The sequence below is a fragment of the Artemia franciscana genome, unplaced genomic scaffold (genome assembly GCF_032884065.1).
Source record: "Artemia franciscana unplaced genomic scaffold, ASM3288406v1 PGA_scaffold_30, whole genome shotgun sequence".
Classification (NCBI taxonomy): Eukaryota; Metazoa; Arthropoda; class Branchiopoda; order Anostraca; family Artemiidae; genus Artemia; species Artemia franciscana.
This window is the reverse complement of record NW_027062662.1, coordinates 1,490,960-1,517,367: the sequence shown is the minus strand read 5'-3', so window position 1 is coordinate 1,517,367 and position 26,408 is coordinate 1,490,960. Positions and strand designations below refer to the sequence as shown.

Sequence of the window (26,408 nt, the reverse complement as noted above, 5' to 3'; positions counted from 1 at the left end):
GGGGGGGGGGCTAGTTGACCTCCATTAATATTGACTCTTAAAAGGGAACTAAAACTTCCAATTTCAACCAAATGAGCCACTTCTAAAGTTTATACAACCATCTCTTCCATATGAACCTTAAATGCCCGAGGGACATAACTTATAACCATCACCCTCAGGCTCTGGTGGTTTTTATGGCACTTGGTATCAACCAAGTGACATATAGCATTCGCAAATCTGTCGGTCTGTCGGTCTGTCTGTCGGTCCCGGTTTTGCTACTTTAGGCACTTCCAGGTAAGCTAGGACGATGAAATTTGGTAGGCGTACCAGGGACCGGACCACATTAAATTAGAAATAGTTGTTTTCCCGATTTGACCATCTGGGGGGGGAGTGGGCTGCCCTTTAATTCGTATTTTTAACTTTAATAAGTATTTTTAACTTACGAACGGTTGATCGGATCTTAATGAAGTTTGATGTTTGGAAGGATATCGTGTCTCACAGCTGTTATTTTAAATCCCAACCGGATCTGGTGACATTGGGGGGGGGTTGAGAGGGGGAAACCTAAAATCTTTGAAAACACTTAGAGTGGAGGGATCGGTATGAAACTTGGTGGGAAAGATAAGCACAAGTCCTAGATACACGATTGACATAACCGGAATGGATCCGCTCTCTTTGGGGTGGTTTGGGGGGGGGGGGGTAATTCTGAAAAATTAGAAAAAATGAGGTATTTTTGACTTTCGAAAGAGTGATCGGATCTCAATGAAATTTGATATTTAGAAGGATATCGGGCCTCAAAGCTCTTATTTTAAATCCCGACTGGATCTGGTGACATTGGTGGGAGTTTGGGGTGGGGGAACCTAAAATCATGGAAAACGCTTAGATTGGAAGGATCGGGATGAAACTTGGTGGGAAAAATAAGCAGAAGTCTTAGATACGTGGTTTACATAATTGGAACGGATCTGCTCTATTGGGGGGGGGGGTTAATTCTCAAAAATTAGAACAAATGACGTATTTTTAACTTACGAAGGAGTGATCGGATCTTCATGAAACTTCATATTTAGAAGGAACTCGTTACTCAGATCTCTTATTTTAAATCTTAACCGGATTCAGCGTCATTGGGGGGGGGGGGTGCATTTAAGGGGGGGGGGGACCGGAAATCTTAGAAAATACTTAGAGCGGAGAGATCAGGATGAAACTGGATGGGAAGAATAAAAACCTGTCTAAGATACGTGGCTGACATAACTGGACCGGATCTGCTCTCTTTGGTGGAGTTGGGGGGGGGGGTGATTTGGAAAAATGAGGTATTTTTAACTTACGAAAGGGTGACCAGATCTTAATGACATTTGATATTTAGAAGGATCTTGTGCTTTAAAGCTCTAATTTTAAATTCCGACCAGATCCTGTGACATTGGGGAGAGTTGGAGGGGGAAACCGGAATTATTGGAAAACGTGAAAATTGGGGTATTTTTATCTTACGAATAGGTGATCGGATCTTAATGAAATTTGATATTTAGAAAGAATTCATGTCTCAGAGCTCTTATTTCAAATCCCGTCCAGATCTTTTGACATTAGGGGGAGTTGAAGGGGGAAATCTTGGAAAACACTTGGAGTTGAGGAATCGGGATGAAGCTTGGTGGATAGAATAAGCAAATGTCCTTGATACGTGATTGACGTAACCGTACCAGATTCGCTCTCTTTGGGGGATTTAGGGGGAGGGGTTCAGTGATTTGGCGAGTTTGGTGCTTCTGGACGTGCTAGGACGATGAAAATTGGCAGGCATGTCAGGAAGCTGCACAAATTGACTTGATAAAGTCGTTTTCCCAGATTCGACCATCTGGGGGGCTAAAGGGAGAGGAAAAATTATAAAAAATTAGGTATTTATAACTTACGAGTGGGTGATCGGATCTTAATGAATTTTGATATTTAGAAGGACATCCTGACTCAGAGTTCTTATTTTAAATTCTGACTGGCATTAAGCCTCTGATTTTTGTTTGAAATCAATCTATTGATTCTTAGAATTTTGTTAGAGCTCATACCATATGAGCTCTTGGTTCTTAGCTCTTATTGCCTCGTCACAAGTGCCATATGAACTCTTAGCTCTTGTTATGAACCTGAAAAGCCTTGTTATATGATCTTTAGAATACTTCGGATAAAAGGACTGTCTCAAAATATCAATTGGATGCATCTTGGGAAAACACGACGTGTTTGTGTGTGTATGTGGGGGGGGAGGGGGGAAAGATAGCCGCCCTCTGATCACTTTGACTCTTAAAAAGGGCATTAGAACTTCTGATTACCAATCCAATGAGTCTCCTTCGAAGCATATACGACCACCCTTTCTATAAGAAAATTATATGCACCCGCGGCATAACTTACAACCCTTGCCCTGAGATCTGTAAGGAGGGGGGTTGCCTTCCTTACCGATATGATTTCTGGATCCTTCGACCTCCTTGAATAAAACTATTATCTCCAAATTTTGATTGGAGGTGTTAAGGGACATGATAAGTGTGGAGGGGGGGGGGGGTGGGTGCTCTTAAATCACTTTGACTTTTAAAAAGGCACTATAACTTCCAATTTAAAACAGATGAGCCCCATTTGATGCTTTTACGACCGCCGATTCCATAAGATCCTTATATGCACTCACGGTATAACTTACAACCCTATCGCTAGGGTGCTGGGGGTTGTATCAACTCTAAAGGTGTTATTATATGCTCTTTGGACTATTTTTAATAAAATCGCTATCTCATCATTTGACTCAGATACGTTTGGTGAAAAAGGGGGTTGTTGGGGAGAGGGAGGGGCTAAATGCCCTCTATCACTTTTGACACTTAAAAAAGAACTTGAACTCCCAATTTACTACCAAATGAGCATCTTCTAATGTTAAACAACCATCCCTTCCATAAAAACCTTAAATGCCCCCTTGGCATAAATTACAACTCTTGCCCTCAGGCTCTAGGGGTTCGTTTCAACCCCAAAAGTCTTGTTATATGATATTTAGACTATTTAGAACAAAATGGATAGCTGTCCTCCGATCACTTTCTCTCATAAAAAGGCTCTAGAGCTTCTGATTAACAATCCAATGAGCCACCTCCGAAGTTTATATGACCATGCTTTGTGTAGAAATCTTATTTGCACCCAGGGCAGAACATACAACCCTTGTCCTGAGGGCTGGGGGGCTGCCATCCTCAAAGACATAATTTCCGGACCTTTCAATTATGTTGAACGAAATGGCTATATCAAATAATTTATTGGACGGCATGTGGGAAATGGTGGGCGTGGGAGGGAGTTAGTTGCCCCCCAGTCACTTTTGAACCATTTTCAGTTTCCAATCGAATGAGCCCTTTTTGAAGTTTCTATGACAGCTCCTTCGATACGAAGTGTCCTGGTCTAAGAAAAAAAATACGTCGTGCCAACATCGTTCTTTACTTTGGCAGCGCTATTGCGCCTACTATCACTGTGAGAAAACTAAAGAGAATGCAAAAAAGATTTGTTGGTGTTTCCCCATACTGACCAACAATGTGACGAATATGGAAACACAAAAGGTGAAGAGATAAGAATTCATGCGATTCAACATAGCTGACTGCCTAAGGTAGTGGTTCCCAACCCATTTTGCTCCATGTCCAACCTCTCCATTTCTAAAATACTGTATCTCCCCTAGTAATTTTTAAATTTTGTTACACAAAATATAACGGGTATTCACCTGAAGGAAGTTTAAAAGGCCATTATCTTGGTATCTTTTTTCGAGTTTCCTCTAGGTGTATTTTATGCGAATGAATTTTTTTCTTCTGTATGCAACACCTTTCATACAAAGCATGACGTCGTTACAATTCTATCATGTATCTGTTTTGCTCTTCAAATGTATGTGAATATGACGTCATTTACATGATTTTTTTTTATTTTTAATTATTGCTCTAGAATATTGTCAGTCGTACGTCCTGCCCATGACCCACCAAAATATTCCCATATCCCATCGGTGGGGAGTTCCTCTCACGTTGGGAATCACGGGCCTAAGAGCAAGGGAGCCAGTATTGGTTTTAAATATTAAGAAATAATCAAGATTTACAATAAGGGCCTTGATATCTGTGGACTATGGCTTGGTCTCGCTTCCATATAATAAAGTAAGAATAGGGTTAGACATACAGTATGGTCGTTTAAAATTTACCGTCGTATGTTTTTGGGCCTTGAGTTTTATACCATTGTTTTCACACAACACATAAACTATGTCAAGACTTTCCTGGGCGTTGAAGGTGGTTGAGTACGGATCAGTACCAGTAACGAAGAAATTATTGTTGTCTGTAAAAATAGCTGGATGCACAGCTGGGGCTATCCTATCAAAATGGAAATTAAGTTAAATGAAAAATGATAGAGGACCAAGTACCGATCCTTGAGGAACACCTTTGTGTAATGCAAATGGTAAGAAGACAAACCTCCATATGATGCATACTTGGACCCTCCGAGCAGGTAAGACTTACATCCATCGTGAAGTACTCGATGACACCAAAGACGAAAGCGTACAAGAAAGACCATGTGATTAACCATATGAAACGCCTTAGGAAAATCTAACAAGATACCTAGGACGCCAGACCTTTCTATACATTAATTTGTATAAACTCAGCTGCATTACTGAGAGCTTGCGAGGTTGAGAGAGAAGGTCAAAATCATACTGCTAACATTGGAAAAGGGGGCTACCGAAACCAGAATTAACGCTAAATACAAAAGAAGATAGTTTTCTATAAATAACTTCAGTGATTTTTAACGCAATAGGAAAGATAAATCGGTCTGTAATGTGAGGCCAATAAGGCATTTCCGTTCTTATTTTTTTGTGATGACTTTGGCTACCTTGAAAATTTCAGGAAAAATACCTAATGTAACTGATTAATCCAATGCACTATTGGCTCTGAAACTAAAGAAAATCTTTTTTTGAAAAGGATTACATTTAAATATTGAGGATGCAGAACAACTATCTGGCAGATTAGATACTGTATTAGCAGCTTTATTTAAATCACAAGGGAAAGAAATAAGTGATATGTTAGGGGAATGCTATTTAGGCCTAGACAGTTACAGAGGGCATGTTCATAAAATACTAAAAGAACTGGCAGCCATCTCCTTTTTATGTGACTGCCATCAGAATTCTGATAATTTGATGCCGAGGACAGCTTGCACTTCGTACGAGAGAGCGTCAATAATAACGGCCCATACTTTACGTAAATTTCATCTATAATCCTGAATTTTTTTTTACTTTTACAAAATACTGCATCCTTGCAGACCTTAAAGAACTGGTCACCACATTTTATTTGCCAACTTGAATAGACGCGACCTTTGGTGCATATTATATTATATATATGTATATATATATATATATATATATATATATATATATATATATATATATATATATATATATATATATATATATATATCTATATATATAAAAATATGTTGTCTGTCTGTGGATCTGTGGATCAGTGGATCAGGTGACGTCATGTTTCTGTGTCGGCTGACGTCATGAAATTAGTTGTCAGGTGACGTCATGTTTCTGTGTCGGCTGACGTCATGAAATTAGTTGTCGTCATTTTTGCTTTGACGGTGACGTCATTCAAGTTATATAAGACATATGTTCACGTAGAAATCTATTAATGTTTAAGTTTACAATGACTGATGAAGATGCTCAAAGAGTCTATGCCAAAAAACTTGCTGCTGATAGTTCCTCGGCACGCTTTCTTTTCTGACTTTCTCTATCAGCAGCAAGTTTTTTAGCATAGACTCTTTGAGCATCTTCATCAGTCATTGTAAACTTAAACATTAATAGATTTCTACGTGAACATATGTCTTATATAACTTGAATGACGTCACCGTCAAAGCAAAAATGACGGCAACTAATTTCATGACTTAATTTCAGAACTTAATTTCTGTGTTGACTGACGTCATGAAATTAGTTGTCGTTATTTTTGTTATGACGATGCTTAGTATATTGTAAAACACATTAATTTGGTTAATAATATACCATTTAAAACACCAAAATGAACATGCTGGAGTAGTCACTCGGTGAGAGAGGATGTCAGAACGGAGAATGAAGGTCCCAGGTTCCAATCCTGGTTAGGCTAAAAAAGGTAAAAATATAAAAACTAAAAAAAACTGAAAAAACTAAAAAAGGCAAAAACTACAAAAAAAACTAAAAACTAATAAAAAAAAAATTAAGAATAAAAATAAAAGAAAAATAAAAAAGATAAAAACTAAAAAAAAAGTAAAAAGAAAAACGAAAAAAAACTAAAAAAGCTAAAAAAAAGGTAAAAACCAATAAAAAACTGAAAAGAAAAAAAGGAATAAAACTAAAAAAATTTTCATCTAAAAAACTAAAAAAAACTAAAAAAGGTAAAAACTAAAAGAACTAAAAAGAAAAAAACTAAAAAAAGGAAAAAAACTGAAAAATAAAGGAGAAAAAGAAAACTAAAAAAATATAAATAAAAATAAAAAAACTAAAAAGATAAAAACTTCAAAAAAAACTAAAAAGAAAAAAGAAAAAAACTAAAAAACCTAAAAAAGGTCAAAACCAATAAAAAAAAACTAAAAGGAAAAAAAGGGAAAAAATTAAAAATTTATTTCATCATATACCAATTCAAAAACGAATGTATACCGGGATGACGACCGGGACACAGGGAATATAAATGACACAACTACAACGGGGACGCCGGGGGGCACAGGGGGATATAAATGACGACCGGGACACCGGGACATAAGAGAAATCAGAGACTGGGACACCGGGACACAAATGACGACCGGGACACAGGGAACATAAATGACGACCGGGACACAGGGACATAACTACAAAGGGGACGCCGGGGTGCACAGGGGGATATATAAATGACGATGGCGACTCAGGGAATGGTCGATTAGCAATCACCATCAACAAAGCTCAAGGGCAATCATTAGAATCATGAGGTATAGATCTGAATACGGATTGTTTTCCCATTGACCATTATATGTTGCATGTTCAAGAGTCGGTAAACCTGACAATCTATTTATATGCACAGACAATGGGACAGCAAAGAATGTTGTATATTCGCAAGTTTTACGTAGTTAAAAACATATATATATATATATATATATATATATATATATATATATATATATATATATATATATATATATATATATATATATATATATATATATATATATATATATATATATATATATATATATATATATATATATATATATATATATATATATATATATATATATATATATATATCTATCTATCGATCTATATTCACAGGTGGGACATAGGGACACAACTACAATGGCGCGTAACTAATATGGCGCGTAACGACTTACGCGCGCGGGGGGGCTTGGGGGGGCGCGAAGTGCCCCCACCAACTAGGTGTTGGGGTGGCGCGAAGCGCCACCCCAACAGCTAGTATATATATATATATATATATAAGTTGTTTGTTTGTGCGTCGACTGACGTCATTATAAGGATTGAGCATTTTGCCGTCATGAAGTTGTTTGTCGACTCACGTCATGTTTGTCGACTGACGAAATTACAGACCGGGACACAAATGACGACCGGGACACTCAAAGAGAAATTACAGACTGAGACACCGGGACACAAATAACGACCGGGACACAGGGAATATAAATGACGACCGGGGCACAGCTACAACGGGGACGCCGGGGAGCACAGGGGGATATATAAATGACGACGGGGACACAGGGAATGTTCGATTAGCAATCACCATCAACAAAGCTCAAGGGCAATCATTAGAATAATGAGGTATAGATCTGAATACGGATTGTTTCCCCCATGAACAATTATATGTTGCATGTTCAAGAGTCGGTAAACCTCACAATCTATATGCACAGACAATAGGACAGCGAAGAATGTTGTATATTCGCAAGTTTTACGTAGTTAAAAACATATATATATATATATATATATCACAGGTGGGACACAGGGACACAACTACAATGGCGCGTAACTAATATGGCGCGTAACGACTTACGTGCGCGGGGGGAGGGCTTGGGGGGCGCGAAGTGCCCCCACCAACTAGGTGATGGGGTGGCGAATGTGGAGAAGACCTTTGCCGCATTTTGCGGCAAAGGTCTTCTTCCGTTTTGCAGTGGGAAATGCCGCTCAGTTGGGAATTTTTTGCGTCGGGTAAAAATAGCAGCTAATTCATTTAAATCCTCACTGCTACAGTAAGTACTCATAACTAATAACATATCCTAAAGTTAAACATGTTTGGAAGTTGTTTGTCGCTGAAGAAAGGAGAGCTGTCTCGCTGTGTTCTTCCTTGAATGTCTTTGCAGTACAAAAAATATCAACATGAAATAAGGGTTGTTTACAAAAAACTGCAAACTGTGTCACACTTTAGAGACCTGTCTTGAAAGTCTATTCTCGACGAATATTAACGAATTAAACCCTTATATAGGCTACTATTTGTAACATATTTATACAAATCATAAGTTATATAACTTCAAATGCAATTTAATAATTTATATACTACCTTGAAATTAAATATAACCATAATATAATGCATTATTTGACTTATATTAATAACTTATAATTGTGTATGAATGTATATGCCTATAAGGATTAATAATAAACTGTTTTTAAATATTTGTTATACATAATTTTATTGTCACACATAATTGCTGTTTATCATTGCCGTCGTAACAGTCATGCATTGTTCTGGGCTTTTGTCTTTTATATTTCTTATTGGCTGTCTGTCATGACTGAATCATAAAATTTTATTGACATTTTTAAGATCAATACTTTCTGCTTTTAAAACAGCCAAAATTTTCTCTTAAGAAATAACTTGGTACTAAAAACCACCTATAAAACAGAATTTTAAAAACGAAATTCTTAGAGTTTATGTGTATTGATTATAGGGAACGTTGCAGGGTAATCCAAGCTTTACAGGTATTAAAATCGACTCATAGGGGGTTGTAGCTCACTAAAAATAGACTGTAAAAAGTAAGACTTAAATCAAATATAGGTTCGGTTTAACAAAAAGTTTGCCACGCAAACTAAAAACACTAAATATATATCATAGGTGGCGGATTTTTTTGGCTCACCTTTGCCTCTGTATATTATAGCAATACTGGATATACTAAAAATACTAATATATATATTATAGGTGACGCATTTTTGGTGGCGCACATTTGCCCCTGTATATTATAGCAATACTAAATATACTAAAAATACTAAATATATATTATAGGTGGCGCATCTTTGCCTCTGTATATTATAGCAATAATAAATATATACTAAAAATACTAAACATATATTATAGGTGGCACAGTTTTTGGTGGCGCACCTTTGCTTCTGTATATTATAGCAATACTAAATATACTAAATATATATTATAGGTGGCACATTTTTTGGTGGCGCACCTTTCCCTCTGTATATTATAGTAATACTAAATATACTAAAAATACTAAATATATATTATAGGTTGCGCATTTTTTGGTGGCGCACCTTTGCCTCTGTATATTATAGCAATACTAAATATACTAGATATACTAAAAATACTAAATATATTATAGGTGACGCATTTTTTGGTGGCGCACCTTTGCCTCTGTATATTATAGCAATACTAAATATACTAAAAATACTAAACATATATTATAGGTGGCGCATTTTTTGGCGGCACACCTTTGCCTCTGTATATTATAGCTTGCAATTTTCGTTTTTTAATGGTGGTTCTCAAAAGAAGCTTTGTCTACCCCTATAGATTTAGTAGCATTGCCTCTAAATACCAAGGAAACGTGAAAATATAATCTTGATGTTTGAATTGGTCTAGCGGAAACTTACAGAACCATGTAGCTATCTGATGTTATTAAACGAGCAATATTTTTATGTATGCACATTTATGTTTATTTATTTCTCGAAAACCGTGCTATAATTTTCTTTTTGAGAATTCGCATATTACCATTTATCATTTATTATACGCATATTACCATATATTACCAATCAGAGCGTTTGAAAACGCTCTAGATTGGTCACTATTTTGGGAAAATATCATATTCACTCCTCAGCATCATAATATTTTTCATAAATTGTCTTTTGACTGAAATTAGAGACCCCCGAAGGTTGAAATCCTTGTGCATAAGCTGGAGGAGTTTTAAAACGCAATTTGTTTGTTGACACATCAGTTTATTCTGAACTATCCGATTAGACAAGACACTCCATTTTGATAGCTGCTAAGTGAATATCAGATTCTCAATTTCTTTCCAATATTTGCTACGAATTGAGGTGGAAAAATTACATTTAATAAAATGTAATACCAGGGGACCGAACTTCAGTCGGTCACTATTTTCCTTTTAACAAGACTGTTTGTAATAAGGCAATGTTTCGTTTTCCACTGTGAAAACAATCCAGATAGGCAATGAATTTGGAATGGTTTGTTTAGGGTCTTAATTAACCTCTTAATTAACCTCCAGTGTTGACGAAACCTGCCACAGCCCCCATGGAAATGGTTGTCAATAATGCAAGTTGCCAATTATTAACATATAATGTTTTCATAGAAGGTATAGTCATATAAACTTTAGAGGAAGCCTGATTTGATTGGAGATTGAAAGTTCTGGTTCCTTTTTTTAGAGTCAAAAGTGATCGTGAGACAACCAGCCCAGACCCCGCCCTCCCAAATGTATCCGATCAAAATTTTAAATAATCGTTTTGTTAAAAATAGTCAATAGAAAATATTACTTTACTTCCGAGGCTGACACCTGCAGCCACGGGGTGGGTTGTCTAGTTGTGCTATCTACCCATTGTTAATATAAAAAGTTTTTGTGGAAGGCATGGTCGTATAAACTTTCGAGGTGGCTCATTCGATCGGAAATCGAAAGTTCTAATGCTCTTAAAAAGTCAAAAGTAATCGGAGGCAATTAGTCCCCCCCCGCACATGGTCTTTTCGGCTTTCCGGTTTTCCAAAGATTTTTGATTATTAAAGCAAGTTCGATTTTTAACAACGATTTCTACTAAGCTTCAAACAGTTTGTTTTATTTTTGAAGGTTTTTTAATTGCTGTAATCCCTTGTCAAAATATATGCAAATATTTTTGCAATTTCCAGTTTTTGCTCTCGAAGCAATTCAATATAAACTTCTCCATACATAAAAATCTTTAATTTTTATACATAAGTATGACAAGTTTCATGACGTCATTGTGATTTTTAATATATATCTATCTTCTATATATGTATACATAAGTTGTTTGTCTGTGTACTGACGTCATGTTTGTCGACTGTCAACTGACATCATGTTTGTCGACTGACGTCATGTTTGTTGACTGACGTCAATATAAGGATTGAGGATTATGCCTTCGTGAAGTTGTTTGTCGACTGACGTCATGTTTGTCGACTGACGAAATTACAGACCGGGACACCGGGACACAAATGACGACCGGGACACCGGGACACAGGGAATATAAATGACGACCGGGACACTCAAAGAGGAATTACAGACTGGGACACCGGGACACAAATAACGATCGGGACACAGGGAATGTAAATGACGACCTGGACACAGGGACACCACTACAACGGGGACGCCGGGGGGCACAGGGGGGATATATAAAGGACGACCGGGACACAGGGAATTTTCAATTAGCAATCACCATCAACAAAGCTCAAGGGCAATCATTGGAATAATGAGGTATAGATCTGAATACGTATTGTTTTTCCCATGGACAATTATATGTTGCATGTTCAAGAGTCGGTAAACCTGACAATCCCGGGACACAAATGACGACCGGGACACAGGGAATATAAATGACGACCGGGACACTCAAAGAGAAATTACAGACCGGGACACCGGGACACAAATGACGACCGGGACACCGGGACACAGGGAATATAAATGACGACCGGGACACTCAAAGAGAAATTACAGACTGGGACACCGGGACACAAATGACGACCGGGACACAGGGACACAACTACAACGGGGACGCCGGGGGGCACAGGGGGGATATATAAATGACGACAGGGACACAGGGAATGTTTGATTAGCAATCACCGTCAACAAAGCTCAAGGGCAATCATTAGAATAATGAGGTATAGATCTGAATAGGGATTGTTTTTCCCATGGACAATTATATGTTGCATGTTCAAGAGTCGGTAAACCTGACAATCTATTTATATGCACAGACAATGGGACAGCGAAGAATGTTGTATATTCGCAAGTTTTACGTAGTTATATATATATATATATATATATATATATATATATATATATATATATATATATATATATATATATATATATATATATATATATATATATATATATATATATATATATATATATATTCACAGGTGGGACACAGGGACACAACTACAATGGCGCGATACTAATATGGCGCGTAACGACTTATGCACGCGGGATGCTTGGGGGGGGGGGCGTGAAGTGCCCCGTCCAACTAGGTGTTTTTTGTGGCAAAAAACATCACCACCATTTTGTGGCAAAGGTCTTCTTCCGCTAGTATATAAGGTCTTCTTTCGCTAGTACCCCAACAGCTAGTATATATATATATATATATATATATATATATATATATATATATATATATATATATATATTATAAATTGCATGAAGTAAAAATGTTATTTACAGTTTTCTCGTAGTTTTCCTTATCTGACTTTCGGCTATATCAAGCTCAATAATTTCAAGCAATACTGAAGTGTTTAATTTTTATAATTCAAAAATTATATTACTCACTATTGGTATTATCAAACAGTTCGTGGTAACGAACTGTAGTAAGGAGTGACCCGGCTCAATAGTAACCAAAACTCTTTTTTGGTTACTAAAAAATTTTGATATCAATAGCTACATCAAAAGAATCGCATTTTTATGCTGATTTTAAATATATAAGTTTCATCAAGTTTAGTCTTACCCATCAAAAGTTACGAGCCTGAGAAAATTTGCCTTATTTAGGAAAATAGGGGGAAACACCCCTTAAAAGTCTTAGGATCTTAACGAAAATGACACCATCAGATTCAGCGTATCAGAGAACCCTACTCTAGAAGTTTCAAGCTCCTATCTACAAAAATGTGGAATTTTGAATTTTTTGCCAGAAGGCAAATCACGGATGCGTGTTTATTTGTTTGTTTTTTGTTTTTTTTTCTTTTCCCCAGGGGTCATCGTATCGACCAAGTGGTCCTAGAATGTCGCAGGAGGGCTCATTCTAAAGGAAATGAAAAGTTCTAGTGCCCTTTTTAAGTGACCAAAAAAATTGGAGGGCATCTAGGCCCCCTCCCATGCTCATTTTTTTCCCAAAGTCAACGGATCAAAATTTTGAGATAGCCATTTTGTTCAGCATAGTCGAAAACCATAATAACTATGTCTTTGGGGATGACTTATTCCCCCACAATCCCTGGGGGAAGGGCTGCAAGTTACAAACTTTGACCAGTCTTTACATATAGTAATGGTTATTGGGAAGTGTACAGACGTTTTCAGGGGGATTTTATTTTGTTTGGGGTGGGGCTGAAGAGAGGGGGCTATGTTGGAGGATCTTTCCTTGGAGGAATCTGTCATGGGGGAAGAAAAATTCAATGACAAGGGCGCAGGATTCTCTAGCATTACTATAAGAAAACAATGAAAAATAAACATGAAAACGTTTTTTCAAATTAAAGGTAGAAGTAGCATTGAAAATTAAAACGAACAGAGATTATTACGCATATGAGGGGTTCTAAAAATACTTTAGCATAAAGAGCGAGGTATTTAGGAGGAGATAAATACCTTGCTCTTTATGCTAAAAGTATTGTTAGTAATTTCAACTATTTATTCTACGGCCTTTCTGATTCAGGGGTCATTCTTAAAGAATTGGGACAAAAACTTACGATTTAGTGTAAAGAGCGAGGTATTAACGAGGGTACAAACCCCCTCGTATACATAATAAAAATATAAGGTTATGAAAGTTTGTTACGTAAGCTAATTCTTAAGTTACGTATATTTTTTACTAATAAAAACGTTCGTTAAAAATTAAAAGTTCTAGTTGCCTTTTTAAGTAACCGAAAAATTCAAGGGCAACTAGGCCTCCTTCTCCACCCCTTATTTCTCAAAATCGTCTGATCAAAACTAAGAGAAAGCCATTTAGCCAAAAAACCAAACATGCATTAATTCAAAAACGTTCAGAAATTAAATAAAAAAAAACTAATTTTTTTAGCTGAAAGTAAGGAGCGACATTAAAACTTAAAACGAACAGAAATTACTCCGTATATGAAATGAGTTGTCCCCTCCACAATCCCTCGCTCTTTACGCTAAAGCTTTTATTGTTTTAAAAAGTAAAATTGTGGCAAAGAGTCAAACTTTAGCGTAAAGAGCGAGGGATTGCGCAGGGGACAACTCATTTCATATACGGAGTAATTTCTGTTCGTTTTAAGTTTTAATGTCGCTCCTTACTTTCAGCTAGGAAAATTAGTTTTTTTTTATTTAATAGCTGGTGAGACCAGCTATAATTAGTTTTAAGATAATTTTCATTGAACACTGAAGTTACGGATATCATAGTTGGTTAACGGAGACACTTCATGAAAATATACCGGGGGATTTGTTAGTGTCTTAAATCCTGGGAGGATTTTATTTTTCAGCGAATATAGATAAAAATATATCCCAATGAAAATACTAAAAAGGATGTTTTAGAAATCAGGAAGAACAGAAAAAAAAAACTATGGACAGGGAGAGACAAATGTGCAACCTTTTATCTATTACATTGCCTATAAGTGGGAGGAGTAGTTCTCACGGTGCTGACCGTTATATTTGGAAAGTGTCGATTGTTGAGTCAAACGGTGGAGGATTAAATATAATTTTTTTATTCCAACTGAAAAATACTGTTTTAGGTGTTTTAGTTGACAAAATAACAGCAAAATTACAAATTTTGCCCCCTCTCCTACATTTCATTGAATTAAGGATCTTGGGTACAGGAACTGCTCTTTTGGGTAAAATTCTATTTAATTGACTTCTTGCTATCTCAGAAAGGGTTTAGGTTAGGAAAATGAAACTTTCAGGGATGAATCTACAGACTAAAGTATGTCCAGGGAAGGTATTTTGAAGCAACTACCTCCACTCCTTCTCCCTCTAGAGGGCCCTGACCTTTGATGACATTTAAAAATATGTGTTATAAAAGTGAAACCTTGCAAAATAGATCTTCTGCTTAATTGAAGCACAACAAAATTGTTTTCAGCTGTATAACTTTGCTCAATTCCTTTTTTATAAGGTTTGAAAGATATGCAAATACATTTCCTAAATTAAAAAAAAACATTGATATGGCTCAAAATTCTACTCAAATAACAGGAATTGCATTTTCAGAACTAAAGGCAGAGAAAAAGCAACTATTACCTGATAATTAAGGTAAAATGTTGTTTTGTCAAAATTTTAATAGGTGTAGACCTGTCATGTAGGCAAATTTCAGAGCCATCTAGAGGGAGAAGGAGTGGAGGTGAGTACTTTAAAATACCTTCCCGGGACATATTTTAGCCTGTAGACCCATCCCTGAAAGTTTCATTTTCCTAACCTAAACCCTTTCCGAGATAGCAAGAAGTCAATTAACTAGAATTTTACCCTCTTTTGTTAGTACAGTATTTCCTTTAGGAAAGGAAATAGGGGGTAAAATGTAGATTTCCTTTAGGAGACCCCATATGCGAAAATACAACTCTTTTATTTCCACACATTTTGTTGATGTGTATCTTACTGTGTTCATTTACGTTTACATTCAGTAACTGTGTTCATTTGTGTTCATTACGGCCCGACAATTTAATTGCGTCATTGCAATCATTAATTATACTTTCCGACTGGGAAATGATGTTTCTTATTCTGTTGGAAAAACAAGAGGTGTTGCATTTTCCTCCGACGCACGACTCTTCAGAATAATAAAATCAATATGAACCAATAACAAGTTGCTTTTTGTGAAAAGGGAGGGACATAAATGGACAGGCGGGGCTTGTAGGCCATTTGATCCTCAGTAGATTACATGATGATTCTTATTTTAGCAGTATATTTTTGGTGTGCGAGTGTGGAAGGCATAACAAACAATTGTGGTTAGTGAGATTAAGTCATGAAGTGGATGGAAGAGACTATTGCAACAAGTGTTTCAATGCTGACATCTGTTGGAGGAGACAGCAAATCTGACAGAGTAAGCTGGGTCTTTTTTATATATATTCGCGCTGGGGGAAATTAACACCCCCTTATATAAAAAATCACTGTGTGTCCATTCCAAATCTTTATCCTTGAGATTATAGCCCCTTCTCGAAATCCCTGTTGAAATTTTGTTAGTAGAGGGGGAGGGGTAGTAGACCAATTTGTTTTTTATTTTGACCAGGGGGGCCAATTTTGTTAACTGTCGTCACTAATTGTGACAGTCAAATAAAGCGCATTTGGATTCAATAATTTATTCTTTAGACAATTCAATCCTGGTGAAATTTTACCCCGGACAATTGCCTTTAACATCTCCACGTGTACAATTGAGTCGGCAATGAGAAAGCAATACATAAGAAGAATTTTGTTGAGGAATTCTGGCAAATTCCCTAGTCTAAAATTTGAAAACTACCTCCCCATGGAAAATTAACGCCGTGGAATATCCAACCGCAGAAACCCCCCTTCCCTGAAACATTTAGGCATACTTCCCAATAAAAAATACTATACGGAAACAATGGGCAAATTTTGTAACTTAAAAACCTTTCCCCACGGGCCGTGGGGGTCATGATATCTCGAAAGAGATAGTTCTTCGGTTTTTCAACCATGCTGAACAAAATGGCTATCTCAATATTTTAGATCGGGCCGTTTGGAGAAAAAAGGGGCGTAAGGAAAAAGAGCCTAGTTGCCCTCCAATGTTTTTGGTCACTTAAAAAAGACACAAGAACTTTTGAATTCCGTTCTAATGAACCCTCTCACGATATTTTAGGACCGCTGGGTCGATACGATCACCCCTGGGAAAAACAAAAACAAAACGTACAAATAAACACGCATTCGTGATCTATCTTGGCAAAAAATATACAGAATTCTACATTATTTAGATAGGAGCTTGGAACCCCTACAACCGGGTTTTCTGATACGCTGAATATTATGGTATAAGTTCTATGACTTTAGGGGGTTATTCTCCCTTTTTTGAAAATCAGGCAAATTTTCTCAGGCTCGTAACCTTTCATGTGTAAGACTAAACTTAATGAAACTTACATATATAAACTCAGCATAAGAATTCGATTCTTTTGATACATTTACTAGTATCAAAACTCCGTTTCTTAGTATTTATGTAAGGAGCAGGGTCGCTCCTTACAGTTTGTTACCACGAACTGTTTGATGTGGTGGGTAAATTTTTTACTGGGAGTGACGGGTGCTATTATATTCAGTAAGAGCGCTCTGAAGTAGTATCATCCATGTCTCCAGCAATGCAGGATGTGGATGATATAATATTACGAATGATAGATTTAGTTTTATGCTAGAGTGCGTTATTAACGCACTGGGATAGAATCAAGGCCGTATCCGAGGGTGGGGGCTAACGGGCTTGAACCCCGTACCTCCTCCTCCGAGATTTTATCCCAACTGTAGAAAATTAACAAAAAATGCATATAAACAAAGTTTGAATGGGTTTTGTAAAGATTTTTAGATTCTTTTTCAGAAATTTCTGTGGGTACACATGTGCGTCTTTATGTGCACCACCACATTGCTCAATACGGGGATTGTTTGTTAAAAGTTTTATTCTGCAATGTTTGCTCGGTATAGTTTATATAATTATTTGTGTTTTTAATACAGTTAATGTGAATCAACACAATTTAATTAATGTGTTATTCTTTTTTCTTCTTTTTATCAGAGGCTCTACTTTATTCTCACAAATAATGTAGTTCCATATTTGTGTATCTAAAAATAAAGATGTAAGTGCTACCTTAGTAGCTTTAATAATATGCGTAATTTATTGATGGCTTGAAAATGTGTGTAATATCTTAGACCATTCAAAGGAACACACTTTTAGTTTTAAGTGCCATTAAATTAGAATCATCGTTTATGTTCTGAAATCAGAGGCGTTAAAAAAGGGGAGGACTGGGTCAACTGACCTTGGTGTCGTGGCTGGGGGTTGTCCCCCTTGGCTCTGCTTTTTTGCTTATATTTGAGTCGGGAGGGGGGGGGGGGGTAACTGTGGGCTTCATCTTAAATATCTTTACATATGAAAACATCCCTTTCCAAAGATTTTGCTTTTGGCTGCTTTGAAATTATGAGGTTTTTAGGGCAGTATCACATTTTCGTCAGTGTTACTACGTCGAAACGTTAAAATAAGTGCGCGGAAATAAATAGCTAAACTTTATACCAGTTTTCTGTCCATAAGAATTCGGTTTGGCTTGCTTCTAACAGAAATTGAAAAGGCTCATTTCAGCCGAAATCAAAAGTTCTAGTGCCCTTTTGTGGTAGCAATACAGGTCTTGATGTAGTAAAGTGGGGTTTTTCTGCTATTCTGTGGCGAAGAACTGCTATTTTGCCTAAACGTGGGAGAAAAAGCTATCGATATAAAATTGTAAGTTAACCAATTGGTTTAAGATTGTCAAAAAATTATATATTGAGCTTCCCAGTTTCAGAGGCAGTAATGTCCCTCCTTGGAGCATTTGCTTCTAAAGATGCAAGTGTTCCGTACAAAATAAACAGTTTATATAAACATTTTCCCCCTAAAGCTTTGTTAGAGTAAGTTGATTCATTTAAGACTTGTTAAAACTATGTACAGTTATGTCCAATTGTTCAGCAGTTGCAGGTGGAGTAACAGTGGATCTCTGTCCAGGTTGTGGGGGAGGGGGAGGGGTTTCCCGAAGCCTCAAATTTTTATACCCTAATTTTCTAACTCTTTGTAATCCTTCAGTTAAAAAAGGGTTTTTGTGGGGGGAGGGGTTAAAATCAATATAATCTCCCTTCTTCCGCGGGAATATTTTTTGCATTAAACCTTTAGTATTGGTGGTGCAGGGTTATAGCTCTCCGCTTATTGCCAAATTTTTTCCGTGTAACAAAAGAGATTACACTCTTATGCTCAACGGCACAAATGGCGACAGAGAGCGGGTGTTATGAGCAGCACTATGAAATATACTTGGTGAGATGGGGGGAGTGCTACCTAGAACTTCTTTTTATCGAAATTGAAATGGAAAAAATTGTCATTTTACTGATTATATGTATGTACCAGCATTAAATCCCCACCTTGATAGCTTCTATTTGAGACATCATTTTTCAAATATTTTTTAAAAGAACTCGTCTTGGAAACTGTAAAATTTATTTTTTGAAATTTTAGACTCTCCCCTAATAATCATTTGGTGGCATGCACTTTTTCGCAGACTATTATCATTTTCGAAGTATTTCCATGAATATCAAACTTGAATATAAAAAAAGTGGTCTGAAAGAGGGCATAATAGCCTTCCTCACAGCCTGGGATCAAGCAGTTTGTTCCAACGAACAAAAACTCTAAAAATAAACGAAGTTTTAATTAAAAATATGCATCGACAAAATTCTATAGCTTATTCTAAACGAGTAAAATGTATGAATTATAAAATTGTCCATCAACAGCTATTAGTAGGCCTACATGAAAATGCAAATAGTTTTAGAAATAAGAACTGGACATCCCAAAGTAGGGTGCGCTCTTATGGAAATTATGGAATGAAACTTAACATGTATGGGAACACTAAAGCAGCTAACGCCAAAAGATGAAATTTCTTACTTTTCCAGTGAAGGGTAATTACATGTGGTCCTGTCCATAGTCCTTAGTCGTAGGTTATGGAAAGAGGACTCAATAGAATGAGCACTTGAAGACCTAGTGTCCTTTTTGGGAAATGAAAGAAATCAGGTCAAGTTCTAGCATTTGGATGAATAAAACTGAGATTTTGGCGTGATTAGGGCCAAAATATTCTCGATAAAATATTAATTTTTTTTTCAAAAGGGTTCCTAAATGGTATCCCATTCTCAGAGGCAATGTTGACATGCAGCAAGAATGCATTAGGAGTTGAAAAAAAGGGTGTGTTCTTTATAGCAATTATGGAATAGAATCAACATGCATGATAGCGCTAGGGGCACTTACTTCGGCAGAGAAGTAGGGTTATGCATGTCCCGTAAGTTTCCCTACAGAAAGTTAGCGGAACTAGTTCTTTTCTTATATTCCTAAAATTCCCATCATTTTCTATAACTTTCTTTAATTTTGCATCATTTTATGGTTATTCTTTAGAATCGAATCGCAGCATTTGTTAGAAATAGTACCCAACAGGTCATAACTATCAAGGAAGCTGTTTCACACGTCTGGTGAAGTTACGGAACAGAGTACCTTTATTTGGATAACTTTACTGAAAGTAAGATTTTTTTTTGAAAAATAGCTTCTTCAGGCAGTTCTAAAGTGATAAAAAAATAATCGAATTGATACGCATATTTCAATTTACGTAAAGGCGTATTCACATGTCCACTCAATTTTATAATTCTACTCTAGGTATTAGGCACGTACACAATTCTTGTGTGCGTGTCTGCCCCGTGTGTTAGAGGTAATTTGTTATTCACAAGGATGTATTCATTGTCTAGCAAAAAAATTGTTTTCACAAACACATTTAGTAATATTCAGAGAAGAGTGTGGATAATGCCCCCTAAACGTGAAAATTGAAGAATTTAATTGAAAGTCCTTGCTTTGAAGGAGGACGGCTTAAAATATTTTTTTTTGAAAAAAATAAAAATTGGAGAGTATTGTCTGAATTGTATATTTTTAGCAAAGCTAGTGCTCCAAAAATCCGCAGATTTTAATCATTTGTCTCATGACATCTTTAAAATAAAACAACAGTTTTAAATGAATTGGGACCTCATAGGGGGTCTTTGACCAGCTCAAACAGCTAATCAAGCTTCAAGGGAAACTATTAATAGGAAATTCAATTTCTTCTAAAAAAAAACAACTAGTTCTATCTAGCGTTACTCTGTTGAATCATGCCATATCAAAGTGTTATTTTTGCCAAAATATCAATATTGACCCTTTATATGGAACACTTCATTTTGCAGTTTAGTTCTAACTTTTCAGTCCACTTCAATTTTGTCTTTTCTCGTTCTTAGCCTTTTGTGATTCTTATTCATGGCCTGTTTTTTTGTAGAGCGATATATCTTCCCCAAATCACTGCGTATCCCCGACTGAAGCTGGATGCGCCTCTTGCGGTCAGCCAATTACCGATCGATTTCTTGCTCAGGTTTGTTGGTCTGTTTTTTCTCCACCTTTCCGTGACTCAAGTTCATTTTTTATTCTCACAATTTTTTTTTCTGTCTTCAGTAGCTGAGTTGGCAAGACTAGCCCATATCCATGGGGATGAGGGTTACCGGGTTTGACCCCTCCCACCAATATTTTTCAGTTACTCGTAAAAAAATGTGTATAAATAAATATTTGGATGCGATTTTATTTTTTGTAGCTCTCCCCCCAGCTGAAAAAAATACCCCAATCTGAACGAAAATCCTGGACACGCCCTTGTTAGTTGGTTATTTTTCCAAATATTAAGGACGCGAAATAAAAACATTTACTCCTCCTGGATCCATCTTAGGTATAATCATATCTTTAAACTGCGATTTTCTAAGATGTTTTTTATTGTTGTTTCAAAATTAAAAACATTTCAGGGCAGTTTCACATTTGCGTGTGTGTTGCCAAGTTAAACCATGAAAATAAATAAGCAAAATTATTTAGTTACTAAGGAAAAATAAACTTTGAAATGAAAACTACACCCTCTTAAGCTGCTTAGTGCCACACGTCATAGCTTATTGCCTTTGGATTTTTTCCCTACTTTTTATTTTTTTAAATTTATTGCCTGCTATCACTGAAGTCAGAATAACTGCATATAGAGCTCTTTTCAATTTAAAATTGAATTTCCCTTTTTCCAAATTTCTTAAAATATATAATAATGGGTATATAAGTTTTCACTCATTGCGTTAGGGGGCTGCCACTCCTCAGTTTTTCTCTTCACGCAAAAGTTTGTTAGTAGTTTAAAAAGCTTCTTATTCTAATCAAGCGACCCTTGTGTTTCAGCGTAAAGAATAAGGTATCTTCGTTGAATCAGTCCCCCTTATATACGGAATAATTTTTGTTTGTTTTAATATAACTCCTTACTTTCAGTTGAAAAAGATATGTGTTTTTTATATTTAATTTCTGATCGTTTTTCAAATAGTGCAGGAAATCTGTCCCCATCCCTCCATGGAAAATTCCCCCGTGATGATTTATTCCAGAGAAAGTTCCTCCCTCGCACAATTACCTGTTCCTCCCGCAGAATTCTCCCCGGACAATTTCATCCTCGCTGAAAATCCCCCCCCCCGGGAAATTTCACGCGGACAAATCCGCCTGGAAAATTGTCTTTAGCCTACCTAGTTTCATTTGAAAAAAATGACTTGCTTTTTGTTTAATTTCTGATCGTTTTTCAAATAATGCCGGAAATTTCCCACCGGGAATTTCTCCCTGGACGATTCCACCCTGGTTAGAAATTCCCCCGGAAAATTCCCTGCGGAGAATTCCGCCTATAAAATTCTCCTTAGCCTAATTTTATTGGAAAAAAAGACTTGTTTTTATTTAATTTCTGATCGTCTTTCAAATCGTGTAGGAATTCCCCCTCTCCGTGGAAAATTTTTAACCGAAGTCCCCCTCCCTCCAATGGGAAGCTTCTTCCGCGGAAAATCCCCATGGAGAATTTCGTCTTAGACTAGTCTTAGATTTTTTCATGACGGGTTTGACGTCGCTTTTACGACGGATGTAGTCCGGTTTGAAATATTCCCAAATTTCTACTGCGGAAAAAAAATTGAGTTCTGAAATCGCACCGCATTTTAACGATTTATACATTTTGTTTCAACGCTCACACAATAGCGAACGTTAAGTTTTTGATAGAGATGCAAAGAACCCAACTTTTGATGGGGAAGATTTGGGGATATTATGCTGCAAAAACTAAGTCTGGAAAAAATTGCTCATGTGTTCATGTTTATGAATTTGCCCAGTTCATTGAATATTTCAGAAAGTGTTTTTTGGCTCCCTCTGCTGGTTCTAAACCATTCGAAAATTAAAATCACCAAACTGAAGACCCAAAACATTTCCTGCAGAGGCTTTATCCCAGAAGATTGATCTAGATTCGGGCTCTCAAGCTTTGTATATAGTGGATTTACAAGTTTTGGCCTAGAAAGAACTAATCAGTTCTTAAATTTAATTTCATGTTGTATTAATCAAAAGTAATGATTAATAAATTAAAATTAATTCTAATTCATTCTTAGAAATCGAAATTATATTTTTTCCATTTCTGATTGCATGTATATCTAAAAAAAAAAAAAAAAAAAAAAAAAAAAAATAGTGGTTTTGAAATTACGAAAATTTCAAAAGCAACTGATCGCATTAGCAACCAGGTTTAAAAAAATGCTTGAGTTTCTTTAAGATTAGAGCTAAAAAATGTTTGAATTGATCAGGAATTTTGTTGTGAGTGAGAACAAACAGTGTTAACTTGCTTACGTTGTGGCATAGCATTCACAACTTCCATTATCAAAAACATTCCACTTAAAGCTTGATTTCACTGCATGGGAACTGGAACCAATTTCCAGTTGTCTTTATGCATCACTTAAGGATTTTTCAAACCAAAGATTTGCCAACTTTTACCCAAAATTTTCTAATCAAAAACTTAAATCTATTTTTTTCTCCAATTTTATCTTTGGGAAGTGACCATTACGTAGGCACAAACAAAAGCAAAAAAAAATTGCCCCCGGTCCGTATTTCTTGTCATAATACAAAAAAACCTCTTCTTTGCTGATTCCTCAGCTTTATCCTGCTTTAATTTTTTTTCATATTCAATTCCATTTATTTATTCTATACATGGTACTTACGGATGTATGTTTTAATTCCAGACCAGTGGAGAACAAAGTTCGATTTAAAAGGGCCCTTGCCCGCAAGTAGCATTTAGTTTAGTACCCTAGGGTTCCCTCTGTCCTAAGACCTACGGGTGTAAGTTTCTAGCCATTAAGAAAAGAAAAGTGAACTAGAATTCCCGCAAGCTGAAGTCTGTGGACACATGCTTGCTTGCTAGAACTGCCCGCAAGTACCATTTTCCTTTTGTAAGTTAAGGTACCCCTGTCCTAGGATCTACGGGGTAAGTTGAAAGCCGTCGAGACATAAAAAGAGCTTTTGAAAAGTGAACTGAGTCTAGATTCCTTTTTTTTGTATTGTTCTTTACTTTTTGTATTGTTGGTTACTTGGTTCAAGAACACTGACTATAAGTTTTGAGTCCAGGCCGGTGGGTAAAAAGGTTCATTTTTAAATGGGCCCGCAAGCGGTATTTTGTTTTGTACATTAGGATTTCCCTTCTCGGAAAATAAAAGTGTTTTAGAAGTGAACTAGACCAGTTTTTTTTTTTGGTTCCATTGCCTGATGCCCCTTATGTATAAGTTCCAAGCCGTCTGGGAAAATAAAAAAAAAGTCTATTTGGGGAGTCTATACCCCTACCCTAAAATGTCTTGTACATCAGGCTCCTATACAATATGGGGATGACAGCGTCCCTGACTGTCATCCACATACTAAAGGGATGACCACGTCCCTTTTATTGTAGGGACATTTTATTGTAATAAAGATTACATTCGTGTAGGTGAGATACATAAAGACCTTGAAGGAATATGCTATTTTCAGATTAGGTTCAAAGTATTTTAAGATGCTTTTCATATTTAATGCAGCAGCTGCAATCTCATAAAGTTCAAACTAGAGCCTGTGGTAACCGTGGACTTATAAACCTTTTCTGAAAAGATGAGAATAATTTTTCGTTTTGGAATTTCGATTGGAATTACTATGGTCTAAAAACCCAGAACTGGAGATCATTTTCGTTCGTAAACCTTAAATGATATTAAACAGTAAAGAGCGACCCGGGTCAATAGTAACCAAAAGTCTAGAAAACGGAAGTTTGATACCAATAAATATGTCAAAAGAATTGGATTTTTATGCTGATTTCAAATATATAAGTTTCATTAAATCTAGTGTTACCAATCAAAGGTTAGAAGCCTGAGAAAATTTGCTTGAGTTCTGGAAAAAAGGGGTAAACACCCCTTAAAAGTCAATGATCTAATAAAAATCTCATTATCTGATTCAGCGTATCAGAAAACCTTACTGTAGAGGTTTCGAGCTCCTATCTGCAAAAGCGTGGAAATTTGAATTTTTTTCTCGGAAAGAAAATCAGGGATGCGTGTTTTTTTTTTTTTTTTTTTTGTTCTGTGTTTTTCCCAGGGGTGATCGTTTAGACCCAGTGGGCTTAGAACGATGAGAGAGGGCTCATTCTAACGGAAATGAAAAGTTCTAGTGCCCTTTTTAAATGACCCAAAAAATTAGAGGGCGAGTAGCCCCCCTCCCACGCCATTTTTTCCAAAATCGTCCAGTTCTTTTGGGATACCCATTTTGTTCAGTTGAAAGACCCAATAACTATGTCCTTGAAGACAATATGACCCCCCAGAGTTCCTGGGGAGAGGTCTTTAAGTTATATTATTTGCCATTTGTTTACGTATAGTGTTTGTTATTGGGAAGTATGCATACATTATTCGGATGGAGAGAGGAAGAAAAAAATTCCTGCTGGACGGTTTTGCACGAGGGGAATTTGTTTACTGGAAGGGAACTTTCCAGGGGTTAAATTTTTTAGGGGAAATTTTATACTCCGGGAATTTGCCAGAATTCCTATATGAAATTTCTTTATATGTCTTGCTTTCTCTTTACCGATTCAATTTTACGTGTAGAGATGTTAAGGGCAATTGTCCGGGTAAATTTGCGCCATGTTTGAATTGTCCATAGAATGTTTCCATGGGTTGGGGGATTTTTTCGTGGAGGTGGAGCCCGATGTCATGGCGTTATTTTAAAAAATAATGATAAATTAAATAAAAAAACAAGATTTTTCAACTGAAAGTAAGGAGCAGCATTAAAAATTAAAACGAACAAAAATTATTTCGTATATGAGGGGTCGTCCCTCCTCAACACCTCTTTCTTTACGCTAAAGTTTTAAAATTTTTTCCCAATTCTTCACACAAGGATCGTTTAATTAGAACAATAAGTAACCTGCTTTAAAGTGCCGAAAATTTTTAGCGTAAACAGCGAAGTGTTGAGGAGGGCACAATTCCCCTCATATACCTAATAATTTCTGTTCGTTTTAAGTTTTAATGTTGCTCCATCTTTTAGTTGAAAAAAAAAATGTTTTTCATTTAATCAACCAATAAATTCCCAAAGACAACTTCAGCTTCAAAGGAAAGTTGCTTTCTTAAGCTGTCTGGTATCAGCTTAAAACCCTAATCAGCAAACCCTAATCGGTTTGCATGCGAAAGTTTGCTTGCTTGTTTGCATCTGCTACTGCCAAAACTGTATAACATAGTGAGGAGGTGTTTTAGCTGTATTTTGCTGATTTTTCTCCTAATCTTTCTTTTAAACTTGGCATCTGCTACTGCCAAATTTGTGTGACTCAGTATGGAGGTTT

General features: G+C 36.4%; 1 protein-coding gene across 1 annotated transcript in view; it reads left to right on the top strand.

Moving 5' to 3' along the window:
- The window catches only part of LOC136041586 (LIM/homeobox protein Awh-like), a 91,442-nt gene that overhangs the window by 37,813 nt on the left and 27,221 nt on the right, over positions 1-26,408 (top strand). The window contains exons 3-4 of the mRNA XM_065726282.1: positions 15,966-16,108; positions 21,057-21,149. Of these exons, the coding sequence (XP_065582354.1) occupies positions 16,031-16,108; positions 21,057-21,149 (171 nt within the window). The 5' untranslated portion in view covers positions 15,966-16,030. The remainder of the gene's footprint in view (positions 1-15,965; positions 16,109-21,056; positions 21,150-26,408) is intronic.